The sequence below is a fragment of the Aythya ferina genome (genome assembly GCF_964211825.1).
Source record: "Aythya ferina genome assembly, chromosome: 2".
NCBI classification, from domain to species: domain Eukaryota; kingdom Metazoa; phylum Chordata; class Aves; order Anseriformes; family Anatidae; genus Aythya; species Aythya ferina.
This window is the reverse complement of record NC_140297.1, coordinates 29,112,343-29,130,358: the sequence shown is the minus strand read 5'-3', so window position 1 is coordinate 29,130,358 and position 18,016 is coordinate 29,112,343. Positions and strand designations below refer to the sequence as shown.

General features: G+C 36.4%; 1 protein-coding gene across 1 annotated transcript in view; it reads left to right on the top strand.

Annotated features, from left to right (window-relative positions):
* THSD7A (thrombospondin type 1 domain containing 7A) overlaps nucleotides 1-18,016 on the top strand; it is a 286,485-nt gene that overhangs the window by 139,101 nt on the left and 129,368 nt on the right. The window contains exon 4 of the mRNA XM_084510995.1: nucleotides 16,396-17,227. Within this exon, the coding sequence (XP_084367121.1) occupies nucleotides 16,396-17,227 (832 nt within the window). The remainder of the gene's footprint in view (nucleotides 1-16,395; nucleotides 17,228-18,016) is intronic.

The window sequence follows — 18,016 nt, the reverse complement described above, 5'->3', positions numbered from 1 at the left end:
CTAATATAGGAAGGCCAGACGTGGTTGTTTCTTAGACTAATAAAATGCATTTAAGCAATTGAGTGCAGCTTCCAGAAGAGCATCTAGTTTCAACTTCAAGACATCTAGGCAGAGAATACTATCTTTTTGGTAAGGTGTTTGAACGGTTGAAAAAGAAATATCAATTCTGTTTTGATTCCTGTTGCTTCTCGCCCTGTTCAAGTTTTATTTTATAATACCAATCTTTGATAAGATGCAGGTGGTCCTATGCTATTCTAAGGAAATTCTGATCAACTGCATAAAATCAGTTTTCTTCTTGCTATAACCTCCTACTCTGGAATAGGTTCATTGCCTTAAAAAAAAAAAAAAAAATGCAGAGCTTACTAATTAGGCAAAGTACAGTTATTTGCATATACTAAGCAGATGCATGCGGCTAAGAGTATATTCTTTGCTACCCAGCTGACATGTCTTTCAGCAGTGCCATACTGGGTTGAGCCTATATTAACCTGTTGTAGAACAAACATCTGGGCTCATTCCGTAGATGACTGTGACAATTTTTCACTCCAACTAAGAGGTATTTCAAATGATATAATAAAAAGGAGGAAAAAAAAAAATTGTTATCCTTGACAATGGTGTCAAGGATAAAGTAACAAAGATCAAATTACATAAGACATATTTATGCTCCTGCATTTGATGTATAATTAGTTTACGGTAAACAATTTCTCCTTGAGACAAATTGCTGTTGTCCACCCATAAATCTTATATCTTAAAAGGGAACAAAAGCTTTTCCAGTTCTTCAGTAAAATTGGAATTGAGTCAAATTTTATGTTGCAATGGAGACCTAAGCCAAATGCATATGTGTCCCTGTTTGGACAAAAAATGTTGTTCTTTAGTGCATCTGAGGAGGATAAGAGATTTTTATGGCTGCAAATGTAGCCTGGATGGATAATTACTACTTATGTGTCCTCTAGGGGGGAAAGAAAAAGGGGAGGAAGAAAAAATCAAAAACAGTGGCCATAGGATCACTGTAAATGTCTGTTGAGACATTGAAATTCCCATAATAGTTTTATAGTTTTTTTTCTTAGTCATCCCAGAGAACATTTTCACACTCAGTTTTAAAAATGATTAGGAAAGACTTTTCAGTCACTCTCACCTTTTTGTTGCCCCTTTGTAGAGAGTCTCCTTGAAAAAAAAAAAAAAAGGACCTTTCTGTTTTTCAGAGGCTTTTGAAGATATATTTTTTTTCAGTGTAATTCAAGCAGATATGGATCTTTGCATCACCTATTTGGTAAGAGGGTGAGCATTTCTTTGTCCAACACTAACCTTCCTTCTCTACTCATTATCTGTGGTGAGGGCTGCTTTAATTGAAGTCATCCCTTCTGAAAGATATCTCCAGCCCAGTTCATTATTGATTTTGAAAGATCTGACCTGTTAAAATTTCCCTGCCAATGAGTTAACCTTCTTTCCTGAAGGTGAATTAAAATAGAGAATGACATTTCTAATTTCCTAAGTGATGTAGCCAAACAAGCTGTACTAAAGTGGTAAAATGTTAGCTCAGTCTTAAAATGAACAGATTTGTTATTTAGTGTGATGAGCCTCCTTGGGCTGTGTAACAGTAAATCTTCACTCATTTACAGTTGCTTTCCAAATTTGTTTTAAAATTATTATTATTATTATTATTATATCACAGAGGCACTCTCACATTTGTTGCTCTTTCTTGAAGTTCTGTTGTAAAGTTACACACAGGAGTTCAGGTCCAATCAATCATAAAGTTGAAGGAAGTGAAGTAAATTATTAAGCTACCTAAACCTAACATCACAACATCATTTCGGCAATGTTAATGAATTGATCAGAATTGCTTTGCATACACTTTTTTTTAAAAACAAACAAACAAACAGTTTTGCTAATTCCAGCTGAAGTGGCTTCCTAAAATTTCTGTTAGGGTGATTGGTACACTTGTTCAAATATATAGATTTCTCCAACTATGTATTTTGTCTTTTAAATCAAACTTGTGTATGGACTATTCCTTCACTATGGGGAAAATAAGTATTTTGAGGTAGTTGGGGGAAAAAAATTAGAATGAATATGTGTACACTTGAAATGCTAGTTGAAAATGAAACTTAATAAGGTTTAATGATTCTGGTACATTGCATAAAGGGTACATTATATCTTCTCAATGTGTAATTTTGAATCTTTTCTGCCATTTTGCTGTCATGTTTGCTTCTATATTCCACTGGAGTTGACTGTGAATGTCTTTAACAATGATTTCTGAAGTATGTTTAATATTTGATGACGCATGAATACACATTACACTTCTAAGTTTATGGGGAAAATGTGGTAGTTTTTTTTTTTTTTTTTTTTTGGTTTTTAAACAAAAACAAAAAACAAAAACCAAGTTTTTCTTCCTGTTTTCTAATACAGAATCTCTAGCATGGAGGTAGCCATTTCTAGAAAGGTACAGACTTTCTACTAAATTCTATAATTCATGAAACCTTAGCAAAGAGCTTTTTTTTTTTTTTTTTTTTTCTATCTACTTTCAGGGTGTATCTACTCAGGAACTTGTAAAGTCTTTTTGTCCTTACCTGCTGTTTTAAACTTTGTCATAGTGGGGTGGGAAAGTGAGATTCTGGAAAATGCATAACCAAATACTTTGACCTTTGTGATACTGATTTCATGTTGATATGTCTGTGTTTCACACAATCGCAGAACGGTTGAGGTTGGAAAGTACATCTAGAGGTCAATTTGTCCAAACGCCATGCTCGTGCAGGCCCACCAAGAACTGTTTGTCAAGAGACATGTCCAGATGGTGTTTGATTATCTCCAAAAAGGGTGATTCCACAACCTCTCTGGGCAACTTGTGCCAGTGCCAGTCACACTCAAAGGGAAGAAGTGCTTCCTGATGTTCAGATTGGACCTCCCGTGTTCCAATGTGTGCCCATTGCCACTTGTCCTGGCACTGGGCACCACTAAAAATAGAATGGCTCTATCCTTTTTGCACCCTCCATTCAGGTATAGAAACACCAATTTTATTTACTTCAACATTTCTGTGCCTTTCACAGAAACAGGTTGAGGAAGTACTTCCTTATTTATTATCCTTACTGGATGGGCTTTTAGAATTGTGGCTGAAAGAAAGATTAATTTGCTTTGTCCCTTTACTTACTGTAATAGCATTTACATGGGACAACTTGTTCTCTCTTGCCCTGTTTTACTTTGTGCTGAGATTTTTGTAAGAATTTCTCTTTTCCTGCAGGGTTCTTTTTATCATCTATATGAGTTCAGTCTGACCTAGATGATGTCAGGATATGCTTCAGAAAATTTCTATTTCTTTCAAAATTTAACAGTAAAAAAAAAAAAAAATGGTCTGACTAATACCACATGGTACGTATTCTGTCATGTTTTCTTTTCTAGGTGCTTTTACATTGTCTGACAAAATCAGAGGTTTACAGTTTTCTTGAGGACAATGTGGACCTGTTTAGAGGAGAAGACAAAGAGAATCTGTCATCTTTGAGGAGAGGAAAATAGTAGAGACATAAAAACACTTTGGAGGAATGTTTAATGATATTCGTCATTGCTGAACATTGACAATGTAGCCTAGTTTCCAAAGAGGGAGTGAAGACAAAAATCCATTTCTTGTGTTTGCCTTTCTGTAGAGAGTCATGCAGTTTGCCCCTATGCCTTGTTACTTCCTCACCCTTGTAGCTTTGCATGTTTGCAGTCATCTAATGCCTTCTCCATCTGTCGCCATCTCTTAACTGGGAAGTTTGCCAACATAGCAACTAATCTACATAATGTTTAAGGTGATACTGGGAATAAAACAAAAAATCCCACCCACTATTTAGGGATGTGTCCATCAAGATGAAAGAATAAAAGAGGTATTGTTTCCTAGCAGTATCTACTAAAATTACAGTGTTAGTTACAAAACGACCTTTGTGAAGTAAATTCAGAAATCAAAGGTGGTACTAGCAATGGATATGTAAGCCTTTTTTTTTTTTTTTTTTTTTTTTTTTTTGTGATAGAACAGAACACTAAAGCAGAGGTCAGTTTCTGAGTTTCTGTGTTCCTCTCTTCTGTTTCTTTGATTCATGAGAGGAATTTCAAAAAAGCTCCCAGAGATTTCTGATATTCTTGTGATGCACTCCTTAGCTCCTTAAAATACTTGTTCTCTTAAATTTTGCAGTAGTGATCCACTTCATTATTACAAGAACCCAACGTGTTTTATTAATAGAGCAGTGTGATAATGCCATATTGTCTGTATTTTTTAAGTGCAAGTCCTTTCTGTAATTAACAGGGAGTTCTGTTTAAAAGGCAAAGTTATGCTATGGCCTGAAATGTTCAAATAACTTCTTACATTAATATTTCATAGAAATTATTGCTTATTTCCAAAATAATTTGGAAAAAAAAAAATACATAGAGTTTTAGATATTTCCAACGTCACAAAAATAGACAAAAACATTTAGTTTAATATATACGTGGAACACATTTGCCAGATGGAACTAATATATACTTTTTTTGAATTATTTATCTTAGTTGTGTGTGGAATTAAAATGATCAATTATAAAGTGCTCAAATGAAGACATTTATTTTGCATACAGTGCAGTGACTAGTTTTGTACTATCCTGGCTAGATTTCCTTAAAACTAATATAAATCTATCCACATCTGATCTCTACCGGCACCTGTATTTTGAACACATCCTCATGGCTTAGTTGGCTTTCTTTCCCATAGACTTCCTATAGTTTTGAGTGCTATGTCTATAAAATGAAAGCACCACAATTTTAGGGGAAAGTGCCATTTAAAACTTGAAAATGGGTTTCATAGGAATTCACCAAACTGCAGCTGATAATGAATAATAAATGAACAGAGAATATGCTTGGGAGAATGTCTCCCAGCAAGACATAAAGTCATAGTGCACTTCAAAAGATTTATGACTTGATTATTTTAGTCCAACACATAGGCAATTTAAATAATGAAATATTTAAAGGTAAATAAAAATAATATATAAAATTGAAACACTGTGTAATGTTCTGTACTTAGAGGCAGTTTTATGAAACTTTGCTTTGCTCCAGTGAACTAGAAGAAAACGAAAATGAGGACAGGTCCAGAACATTATCTAAGCTGTATTCATGAAGTTCAGGTCTCCTATTTTATTTTATTACATTACTGGCAAATAAAACAACTCTAAAGAATCCAGAGAGATGAGAAATCTTCGTATTTGATCCTCAAATAGCTATATTAGCTCTCTTGTGACCAAGGAGGCAGAGTGAAGATGCAGATGAGAAGTATGTGTGCTGTGCTCTGTGAATAAGATTTCTATCAAAAATAAGAGAAAGGAGCTGCTTACTGTCTGGATTTCTTGCTTGCTTATTAAAACACACCTTGCAACATAACAGGGATTTAGGATGAAACTCAAGGGAAAGATATTAAGTAAACTATATGCTTGCAGAGATACAGTGATGGAAACTGTATTCCTACTGCTACTTCATGCACAGTTTTTCATCAATACATCTAAATAGGCTTTAAAATTTAATATTGCTGTCCCTACTTTACATAGAAGAAAGTGAAGTGCAAGGAGACAAGAATGGTGTATGTAGATCATCCAGCAGGCTAGCAGCAAGGCTAGGAGTACAACCTAAATCTTTTTTTTTTTTTTTTTCTTTTTTTTTTTTTTTCTGACTTTATGCAACTAAATTGCAGTCTTTTTCTTCTAACCAATTTCCTGCTACCATGTCTAACATTATATCATGCAGGTAGTCTGACCCTTTAAAAAAGTGAGCGCCCACAGATATTACATGTAATTTTTGATGTCTGGCTATAGTAGCCTAGTTGAATTCTCTCTGAAAAGCTGTAGCAGTAAATTTCTTCATATCTCAGGAAGGTTTTTGACTTGTTTGCCCTTGGCTATTGTAAGTAGAAACTGGGACTGCAAACCGCTGGGCTGGCACAAGTGCTGTGGCCTGTGCTGATGGATGTGCCCCGTGGTAGCGGCAGCCTCACAACCAGCACTTCTGGCCATCAGCACCACAGCAGGAGGCTGCAATGAACAAGGAAGAGAAATAAAAGGGCAGAAAATGAGACAGAAGCATAAAAATAAAACCATTCACTTGAATGTTCGTTCATTCAAGAAATGTTCGCATTTCTTCTCAGAAATGTTCGTTCTTCTCTTTTTAATGTATCAGCATGCATGTACTGCTGAAGAAAATCATGTTTAATAAATGGAATTGCAAAATTATTCATGATAGAAGTGAACTGATTTAAAGTCCCTGTAACCTGTTCAATATGTCTGATTACCATGAGATTTCACTGAACTCTGCACAGAAATAAACTCTTCTAATAGTACGCAGGAATTGGTGCTGCAACACATGCTGATTTCGAAGTGTTATCAAATGGACTAGTTGTGGTTCTAGATCTAATTGGGGTTCACTGCGATGAAAAGTGAAGGGCAAGCATCAATTGGTTGAATTAGTGCAAAAAAAAAACAACAAACAAACAAAAAAACCCCTCTATTTTCATATATAGTCACTGCAAATAGCACTAGCAAAGAGATTTTCAGGTTAAGTGAGAGGTTTTCTTAGTTGTATTTCAGTTAAAATACAGCAGTTTCACTGAATTTGATATTTGTGAGTGATTTGAATGTAAAATGATGACAGGGAAAACAGTGAGTCTTAGTTCAAAACAAAAGGGAAAACTTTGTATTAGACTATGCAAATCAAATCCTTCTCTTTAATAGTCAGTATATCCTGAATCAGTTTTCTCAATAATTTGTCCCTTACAGTTAGATTTTGATGCAGACAGAACAGTAAAAACCTACAAGGACACCGATAAGAATCATTTGTGGTGATGTTATCATTGTATTGGACCTCCAATATTGATGTATTATTATGAAAGAGCTTTCATTGTAAAATGTTAACTTATAATTGTAGTTACAATAATTGGAAGTAACTATAGATTTCACAGATTTGCTCATAATTGGCTTTGCTGTTCATGGGATTGAATTGTTTTGTGGATTTTTGTTGTTGTTTTTGTCCAGTACGTGAGAAATGTTAGGTGAATGTGGTATAATCTAGGAGTTTCCATTTATTCTAAAATTTGTACCAACATATTTGCTGTAGCGAGGTGGGGGTTGGCCTGTTCTCCCACGTGCCTGGTGACAGGACGAGGGGGAATGGGCTTAAGTTGAGCCAGGGGAGTTTTAGGTTAGATGTTAGGAAGAACTTCTTCACTGAAAGGGTTGTGAGGCACTGGAACAGGCTGCCCAGGGAAGTGGTGGAGTCACCATCCCTGGAAGTCTTCAAAAGATGTTTAGATGTAGAGCTTAGGGAAATGGTTTAGTGGGGACTGTTAGCGTTAGGTCAGAGGTTGGACTCGGTGATCTTGAGGTCTCTTCCAACCTAGAAAATTCTGTGATTCTGTGATTCTGTGATATCTACAGTGATGTGTAAGCTGAAAATGCTGGGAAGATTGGAGAGTAACAGGGAAGACATCATACATGCTCACCATCTTCCTGTGCCCTCTTCAATCTTCTCCTTTTTGTCACTGTAGCTAGGCACTGGGCTAGGAAGGTATACTTGGTCTAACTCAAGTCCTAGGAGGAGACGCAGAGCAGCTTTCAAGTGTCAGTAATGAGAAACCAAACCAAACCATGCATATGGGATGGATGCAAGCAAAGGTTAATGAAGCCTTTCATCCAATTTATGAAGCCTATGAGACTGTTGCTGTGTATGGGAATTGTCGTTTTACCGGGAAAGTGTTATCTGGCTTTTCAGTCAGCACTGCAACTTCAGTGAACATAAGGAGAGGAATACAGTAATATGGTTTAACGTCACTTCTAATGAAACAAAGAAATATTCAGGAACTAGCTTTATATGTAAACAGACTGTGGGCAAAAAGAAACTGTATTATTCAGTATCTTACAATATCAAAAATATTTACATGTATTATAATGTGACTAGAGGCTCAAAGCAACATAATTGCTTTGTAGAAAATAGCAGTTCTATTTCTCTTTAAAGCATGCTGCTTCCATTAAGTATTCCTTTTGTGTATTCATTCAATATTCATTTTGGCTGCTACTGCTATACTATGTAAAGAAAAAATGAATAGTTAAAGGAAGCAATGCTTAAAAAAAAAAAAAAAAAAAAAAAGATTTAAAATCTGAATAATATTTTGAGAATTAGGTTAAGTTTATGATAAGCCTAAAGGAAAAGGTTTCAATACAGGTTATGACAGCAACACAAAGCCAGATAGTTCTGCACTGTGAGCTGTCAGCCTTTCACGTTTGCATACTTGCTAGCATATATTTCAGATTATCAAGTTGCACCACTACTGTGAGCTGGAAGCTCTCAGTAGCTTTGGTATAGACAGTGATTTTCAGGGTGTTACGCTTCTTTACATTAACATTACCTTGGGAAGAAGTATGGTATGGAAAGTATGAACCCTGATGCAGTTTATTTGAAGATCCAAGTTTGTACAGCATAGAACAACAAAATAAATATTAAACAGTAACAAATGTAAGGAGTTCTGTTTGTCTGAAGTGCTGAATTATGTTTTCAGAACTGACTGTCTGGGGAAGAACTAGCATTATATTAAAGGAAAAATATATCAATGCCATTTTATTTTTTTTTATGTATTTGTTGAATTGTAAAAATAGAATCTTTGTCTCTCTCCATGTTTATAACAGATGAAAAAAATATTTCTTTATTACTCCGTTATTGCAAAAGCACATTAAGTTCAAATTTTTTCTTATGGAGTGCACAACCATGTTTTAGAGAGACCAGTTTTCTAGTACACAAAAGGAGTACTTGATGAAGGAAAATAAGTAAAATTTGGTTCCAGCAATTTGATAGGTAATAATATGAAATGTTCAGTTAGGGAAACACTAAGTGTTATGCTTTTTGTGATTTCCAATGTCAGAATTTTAAACTGGTACAGTTTTTCTTTTTTTTCTTCATTTATTTTATGTGTATTATATCATGTTTTTATGTGAAATTTCAAATTAAATTGATAATGTTATTTACTGTACTCTTAATAATATCAGGAATATTATTGCGTATTGTGTATTTTCCCAAAGGATATTGATAGGTGAAAAACTAAAGGGCCCACACTTACAAAAATGCCTTAATGTTTATGTGCAAATATGCACAGCATGAAAGATTTAAAAATGGCTGTTTTTATATAGTTTCAAGTTGGGTTTTATTTTCATTCAATTGTTTGGGGATACACTGTGCTCTGGAAAGTTAGGGTAATACGAAATTTGTATCTTGGATTCATCTTCATTGCTGTATTTTTAGAGTTAATTTTTATATTTCCCTGTTAACCTAGGACATTGAACTTGTCCTTTAGATTCTGAAACTTCTTGAACTGCAGTGTGGCTTACACTCTCCTGTATACTTTCAGGAAACAAAAATTTTGACCTTGGAGTGTAATCATTTGCAGACATTTGATTCTCCATTATCTTCCTCTGAGTTCCAAATATTGCTGTGTTTTATTCTGTTGAGCATCCTTTCCCCTTTTATCTCACCTCCATATCGTGAATCAAACACTACCTTGTATGTTCTTTTCAACCTTAGAGCCAAGAAAGACAAAAGCATTGAATAGAAATGACAGTCAAGGTGATCTATAGCACTCCTGTAGAGGAGAGTGTGCTGGCTCACAGAGCATGAAGCAAGTCCTGCAGCTCCCAGGGAGACTTGCTAGGGGCAGGAATGACGCAAAAAAAATCAAGGTTTTGTCTATCAGTGTTCTTCTGCTGTCTTGGCACTCCTGATAGTATAAATTATCGAATCTGTGTTTCCAAATCCTGCCAGCTTGTCATGTTGGCAGCATTTATATTAAATTCTATATTAAAAATAAAAATTAAAAAAAAAAAAAAAAAACTTATTGATAACTTATCTAGAATTGCACCATTTTGCTGTATTACTTGTCATTGTAATAGGCAATGTATCAGGGAGACCCACTTCCCTGATGAGACCTTCACAGTTACATGCTGTCTGTGATAAAAAATACCCATTGCTGCTGCAGTGTCTTTTCCTTTGTCACCATAACTGTGTAAAGCAAATATAGATAATATAGGTATACTGCATCAACTTACACAGATTTTTCTTGTGTTTTTATTTAGTCAAGCAGACCTGTCAGTGATTTTGGCTGCTGCTCTGAGCCTACTTTATTCTTGGTGGCCTGCTGTTTGTTCTGCTCTTTGACTGGCTCCCCTATAAGAGGCTGCAGTTTGCATTCCTGGATGTCCCCTGAGTCCTTCAAAGATTTTTTCATCTGTGTCTTTTTGACCTCTCTTGAGATTTGCTGCTTAGTCTTGTAGTCTTGAGCTGTATCTTGTAATACTTCTGTCTTTCTGACTCCCAGCTCTGTGTCACCCATTTAACCTTTCTGGCCTTCATCACAGCCTTAATATGAAGAAAATTTGAGGTCTTCAATATTTTGTAGGGCTAGCTTGTTTCTAAACTTAAGAAAAGTAGATTTCTGCTAATCAGTCTCCCAGTAGTCTCTTTAAATACAATCCTCTCAAAATACTAAAAACTAATCTGCTCATTGTGTTGTGCAGTCCGAGTCTCTCTCTGGCATTAAACTGTTAATGCTACTTACAGACACCAAACGAGTAACACAGAATGGGTCAAAAACAGTTCTCACTGAAAGTACATCAAAATATAAAAAGAAATCAGTTTGAGTTTTTGTTGTTGTTGTTTAGGCATAGACTGGGACTTTTTTGTATTTTTATATTTATATGGGAACAAAAGCTAATGGGATTTTCACATAGCCTTATTTGCCCAGGATCAAAGTTCAAAATAAGTTTTGTTTTTCTTTTTTAAATAATGTTAATTTAAGTATCTGAAACAGCATTAATATATAGGATACTAAATTCTATGATAGCTTCCTTTGTTCTCAGCTGCAAAGTTATCAGGACTTCATTGGGGTATTTGTCTTGATTTTTTGGTTCCATTAGGATCTCTCCCTGAAATTTCAGAATAAACTTGCAGTAATGGTTAATTCACTTCCTTTCCCGCTCTCAAACAAAAATAAATGTTAATCCTCTAGAAGCTTAGGAGGGATCTTAATATTGTATTTTACGGTAATCTCTTTAGAAGACAAAGAATTACAGATGACATTTTAAACTCACAATGACCTCAGTGACAACTCCAAACAACAGAAAAAGAAACAAGCTTTCTATTTATTTCTTTAATTGCCATTTCTAATATGCTGATTAAACAATATGCAGATAAATTATGGTATTTTCTGGGTACAAGGGCAGCTCAGTCTGTGTAACCCATGACATGTTCATCTAAATCTGTTCAAAACAAAATGCCAAGAAGCACTATTTTGTGTTCACAACAGCAGCATTTTTCCTCAGCACTGAACTGTTGAAGTGCATGTACATCCAGTTGCCTACTTGTAGCTGGACCAGTGCACAGCAAGGAAAGCAAGCATGCACAAACTGCTTCAACGGGGCAGAGAACCTAAGGAATATTCATAGAGAACAAATTAAAACATCATATGAGGCCTTTATTAGGCTTGACAGCTTTTCTAAAGAGTTTCTATTGTTGTTACTAGCGCTTAGCATCAGCTGAGGATTTGTGAAAGAGCAGCCACCTCCCACCCCCTGCAGCCTTTATGCATAGTGTGGTGGTTGAAAATCTGTACATCTTCTGCTGTTCTCTCTCATGCACTGCAGAGTTGCTTATCTATCTATCCAGATCCACCCAAAGGTGTGTCACTTCAGGGCCCTGTTATGGTCACACAAAGTAGCGTGCAGCATAGTGAAAAGTGTAAGCTGCTAGAATACTTATAGTCTCATACTCCAAACAGATGCATTTTTAATTTATTTCTCAGATAAATGTCAACTTATATATAGATAAGGGGGAGGATCCAGTACATCACTAATATTAGCTATGTGTTCATAACTGCATAACCCTAGAGGTGCTGAGAAGTAGTTCTCTCAGAGGGTCATATCAGTGTCATTGGTTGGTACCCATTCACAATGCTTTTATAATTCTAGTTACTGCTAGATTAATTTTCCCACCAAATTTCACATTTAAAAATGTCATTGGCCCATGCTGAACACAAACTGATTTCCTCCTGAGATCTCTTGGATGTCAGTCTATCTATACTCATGTTCTCTGCAGTCTCGTGTATGAATTTCAAGCTGCAGGTCAGTTTCATGCATAGGAAAATGTGTAATTATTTTGTGCCTGTAATAATAATTTACTATAAAAAAAATGTCATGGGTGATCTGTACTTGGTTTTCTTATATCTCCGAGGATCATTCAAAATCTGTCTTCACAAATTATTATTTTTTTTTATCATGTATTAAGAATCTTCAGTGATGTCTTGACCATTGGTCAAAGGAGTGTTGTAAACATGTGGATGGGTGCTTTCTCTTCCAAGGAGAAAGGAGAAAAAACATTGACGGTGGATTAAGACTACTTTGGGATGAATTTCTTGTTATTTGGATGAAATTGCAGAGCCATTTTACACGGTTCAGAGACATTTCTTTGCATGTTTTCTGTGATTATTTTCAAATGAGCCATGTCTGGTATTGATCCTTGCAATGTGTTTGGGGCCACTTAAGTTATGGGAGTTAATGTATGCTCTCTTCATAATCTGGAGATAGAGATGGGTACCTGTAAAGGGAATTTCAAATGATCTTTTTTCTCTCTCTTTTTGCATGATCTGTATGGCAAATGTACTGCAATAGCACTCTTCTGGTAGGTGCTTGAGGTTAATAAAAGTGACTTATGGTCCTATCCAAAAATGTGGAATAAACTTAACTGGAGATTTGAAAGTAGTGTGCAACTGAAAACTAGTGGAAGTTTTTGCTAATATGGATTTTGAAATTGCTTTCAAAAGAAAAAAAAAAAAAAAAGGATAAAAAAAGGATCTGCTGCTTCTCAGAATAATGTTGATCGAAGTAATTTTTTGTTCGTATTGCTAGAAATTTGTCCATCTCTATTTTTCCCCATTTTTTTAAAATCTAAATAAATGTAACAAAATGGGAATTCCTGTTTCCATCTCTTGCCTCATCTCCCTGTCTTCATTCCCCATTAAGATAACTGGGCTAAATTTAGGTGTTGAGATTGCTGAGATATCCATATGTAGTCTGTGATTAATTTGTTGTAAGTGTGCTTGAAACTTCATCTCGTTCTAAGTGAGCACTAAATATGGAAATGTTTGTTTTTGTTTCTTTTCCCTATACATGTATTCTCCAGAACCCCAAGGAGAAATGTGGCTAGTTGTGAAGAACAGTACCAGTTACTTTTTTTTTTTTTTAATCTTTGATGGTGTTAAATGCCTTGAAGTTAAATGTAGTTAAATGCCTTGAAGATGCCTAGAACCATCTACAAAGGTAGTGAAGATAGTGAGCATAGAAAAGAAAGAAAGTTTGAGAGTGAGGGGTAGGGAGTAGATGCCTAACTATGGGAAAAGAAGGATTTCTAGAGATTGGAGACATCAGGACAGAGTTTGCTGCTACTCAGAAGGTCACCATACAGGTGGGAAGCACCCCACTGAGGCTCAGTGAGCAGAGAATGGTGTACAAGTCTTACTACCTGCTTTTTTAAGTTTTATTTTTTGCTTTTGCTTTCAGCTTTCTTTCTTTAACATCTACATCCACCCCAGTTTTTAAGGTTCTGCACAAATGCAGATTGGTTTGCTTAAGTGTGGAAGCTCCTTATTCTTTTGAGGGAGCTAACTAATGAGAGACCCTACGCAGATCTGCCAAAAGCTGTGTCTGACTTTAGGGCCATGCTATGTCATACAAGGAAGCATGCAGCAGACTGAAAATTTAAGCTGCTGGAACACTTTTAGCCTGGCCTAAACAGATAATTTTAAATTAAAAATTAATTTAGAAAACGAAAAATTTAATTTTAAAATCAACTTACGTAGATAAGGGGGAGGATCTGATATGTCAGTAATATTAGCTATGTGTTTATAACTACATAAACCTACATCATTTTCTCAGAGGGCCATGTCAATGCCTTTGGTTGTTCATTGGCTTTTCTTAAATTGCACACTACTCAGCAAAAGCAGAATAATGATGTTTAAGAAACAAGCCTATCTGTGCACTGCATTGTTACTTTGGATTGAAAATCCTGTTCTGAAAACAAGATTATTTTAATCTAGTGAAAAGAACTTATTTTTTCCCAATTACCACGTTCACATATGGAATTTATTTTATTTTTTTTTTACGTTGCTAAAGGTAGTAGTTAATACACTGAACCTAAGATTTTTAGCATTCACATTGGTATAAGCATGTCAATGAATTGGATTGAAAACACTTAGATGCCAAACATTGGTTTTAGATGATGTGCTTGCTTGGATAATTAATGATTGGAAATTTGGTAGAATTCCAAAGCAGTAACTCTTCATCTGAATTACAGTAAAGACCTCATCTTTAAGAAGAGGGGTTATTTCAGTGAACGCATGTGGTATACACAAGGTGCAGTGATCTAATAAGACAAATCTGTAGTTTGCAAGGTGAATAATTTAGCTTTATTTCAGTCACTTTTATATTAATATCTCTGCTTTAGTTAGTTATTGATTTTCTGCAGATTTTATTCTTTTAAAGTTAGCAAATGTTCAAAGTGGTATTCTGGAGAAATGATACTTCATCTCAGTGTGAATACACCTAAATTAAGTGCAACAGTGATTATGTCATTTGTAGAAGGCTGGTTAGAAAAAAAGGAAGGTAATCTTGCTGTAATGGAAATTGAAATGCGTCTATTTAATATTTATTTATTTTTCTGTGTCTCTAACTAAATCTTGTAAACCCTAATTCAAACTTAATCTGAACAAACAAACAAGCAAACAAAAATACTGGGGCAGTTTCTGAGTACTGAATTGGTCTCTGCCACTGTCATTGCTCTCTATCTCTCCTAGAGCCAGCTGGGCTGCAGAGTTGAATGCAGTACTCTAGGTGGGGTCTCGTAGGAGTGGAGCAGAGGGGCAGAATCACCTCCCTCGACCTGCTGGCCATGCTTCTATCTTCAGCCCAGGATATGGTTGGCTTTCCGGGCTGCAAGAGCTGATATTTGTGTTGAAATCAGTGAGAGTTCTGAGGGTCAAGGAAATCAGTACTAAAATATGACTTCATATGCCTTCCAGTCATTCAAAGAGAAGGTGCTTTAAATAATTTTTGTCACCATAGTTCATTTACCTTGCTCTTGTGCTGTACCACAGTTCTTCTATTAACCTGCTTTGGAAATAATATAGACTCAAGCCTGAAATTCCTGCAACTTTACTCACACTGATAGTCTTGGTACGGTCATTAGGGTCATTCAGATGAATAAGGATTGAGTAGATTGGTCCCAGATTTTTCATGGAACATAAGGACTTCATAGTCAAAGAAAAGGCCTTCTGGGTGACCAACTGTCTGCAGGTAGACGATTTTCCTTTGGGAAATTGTTATAGGTGGTTTTTTTGCTTGTTTTGTTTTTTTCTGAACTGCTTGCACTTTTCCTTTTCCATAGTAAGTCAATGCACAGTGTGTAAACAACACTTTCTAAGGTAGAGCTGTGTGAGGGGGAGCCTTAAAAAATAAGGAAAAATACAATTCCTTACTCTCTGATTTGTGGATTTAGTGAGTTGAGCCTGGTGAATATCATGGTTTTTAATAATTGAAAAAGCAACCGTATGAGCTTTTGAGGATATAGGTTTCCATTGATTTGGTTGTCACTAAGTATAGTAATGTGTGGTGTATTTATCATAGACCTTAGAAATTTAAAAAAAGCAATAACTTCTGTTCTTTGGAGAGTTACCAGTTGGTATGTCTCTGTCTTCAACAATTTGTTCCATATAATCATTTCACAGATTGTCTGGAACAAACACTTCTTAAGTTTTGTTGTTTATTTTTTTATAGGAATTATAATAGAGGAAAGAACAGAAGTGGTCTACCTGAAATTAACTCTGTTTTTGTTTTGTTTTCAAAATGTATAATGTTGTTCTTGTTATATTGTTCTTTTGCACAATACAGCTGAAAGAGAATGGGTTATTTGTTGACATGAGAGTACAAAGAGAGTACAGTAGAAACATGAAGCAACACCCAAAACAGTCCAAGAAATGGGTATTCATGCAAGTGAGAGAGATTACATTCATGTTTTGGGGGGAAGGACTTTGTCTCCTTTTTTGTTAGTCAAAACCACATGATGACTTTCTCACCACTCAGTTCTTAGTTCTCTAATGAGATTAATTCTTGTGTACGTTCTTGAATTTAAATACTCAATTTGTCTAGGGTAAAAAGTAAAATGTATCCGTAATCATAAGAGATGAAGAGTAACCCGGTATTTGTTTTGTGTTTCTGCAAGACTTGAAATTCTTAGAGGTGTTGGAAATACAGAACTGGTTCTCCGAGGCTGGCTTAACACCATGGCCAAAGAACAATTATGTGTGCAACGTTAGTGTCTTCTCTTGTTTTTCAGGTCCATGGGGGAGATGCATGGGAGATGAGTGTGGTCCAGGTGGCATCCAGACACGGGCAGTGTGGTGTGCCCATGTGGAGGGCTGGACGACGCTGCCCACCAACTGCAAGCAGCCGGAGCGGCCGGACAACCAGCAGAGTTGCTTCCGTGTCTGTGACTGGCACAAGGAGCTGTATGACTGGCAGATTGGTAGCTGGAACCAGTGCCGGCCCGTCCTCTCCCGCAGCCATGAGAAGCCCCAGGAGTGCCTCAGGGGGGAGGATGGCATCCAGACAAGGGACATCACCTGCATCCAGAAGTCCAATGGGGTGCCGGCTGAGGATGTTATCTGTGAGTACTTTGAGCCCAAACCCCGCCAGGAGCAGGCATGCCTCATCCCGTGCCGGCAGGATTGCATTGTGGCTGAATTCGCCCCCTGGTCGGAGTGCTCCAAGACCTGCGGCAGCGGGCTTCAGCATCGAACTCGGCACGTGGTAGCTCCACCGCAGTTTGGTGGGTCTGCTTGCCCTAACCTCACTGAATTTCAGATCTGCCAGTCTAGCCCATGTGCTGCTGAAGAAAGCCTGTATAGCCTAAATGTGGGACCGTGGAGCGCATGCTCAGTGCCCCATTCAAGACAAATACGACAAGCAAGGAAACGAGGGAAGAACAAAGACAAAGAAAAGGACAGAGAAAAGGCGGTTCGGGATCCTGAGGCTCGTGAATTAATTAAGAAGAAGAGGAATCGAAACAGACAGAATAGACAGGAGAGCAAATATTGGGACATACAAATTGGGTATCAAACAAGGCAGGTTACATGTACTCACAGAAATGGGAAAACTGCTGCTCTGAGGTAATCACTATTTATTAACTTGCACATCTTTAATTGTCTCTCTTTGCTTTAAGGTAAAGCAAGCATAAGCACACACTGTTCTTATTTTACGCAAGCCTGAATCTTAATGCAGCACATGAACTACTTCGAATGCAAACATCCCTCTTCAAAATGTTTCTGTGACAAGAAACATGCAAGCTATGATGTTGATCATAGTAAGCATCACATAAATGTGCATTAGTAAACTATGCTAACTCTATAGCCTCTGTTTGTCTACATGCTTTTGGGGGAAAACTTTGATGATATTCATCAAATGTGTGCTCTGTACCTGTGGATTGAGGCAGACTTTTACCTGAAGGTTTTAACAAGTCGTGCATGTTTGGAATGGATGATGATATTGCCTGTGAGGCTCTGCCTGTAAAAGTAACAGGAAAGCGGACTGGGTCTGATACATGATGGAAGCAGAAAACAGGAAGGAAAAGGCTGCGTGAGAAGGCAGCATCTATTCTGTCCAGTACCTTTGTTTTGAAAAAAAGAACATGAAATATTATTTGTCCTTCTTGCTTCCTTTGGCAAAATTACTAGAAGTGAGACTGAAATGTCTGTTTCTTGCATGTACTTTTTCCCACTCTTTTCTTCTTTTTCTTTTTCTATTGCACCTTTGTCCTACCTTTTTTTCATTCCCAATATTATTCACTTTGTTCCTTTTTTTTTTTTTTTTTTTTAATTTTACTTTTAAAGAGTTTAAGTAGTCAGAGATGTTTCCATAACTCTTTCCACAGGCTTCCAAGTGCTTTTCTGCAGCTATAT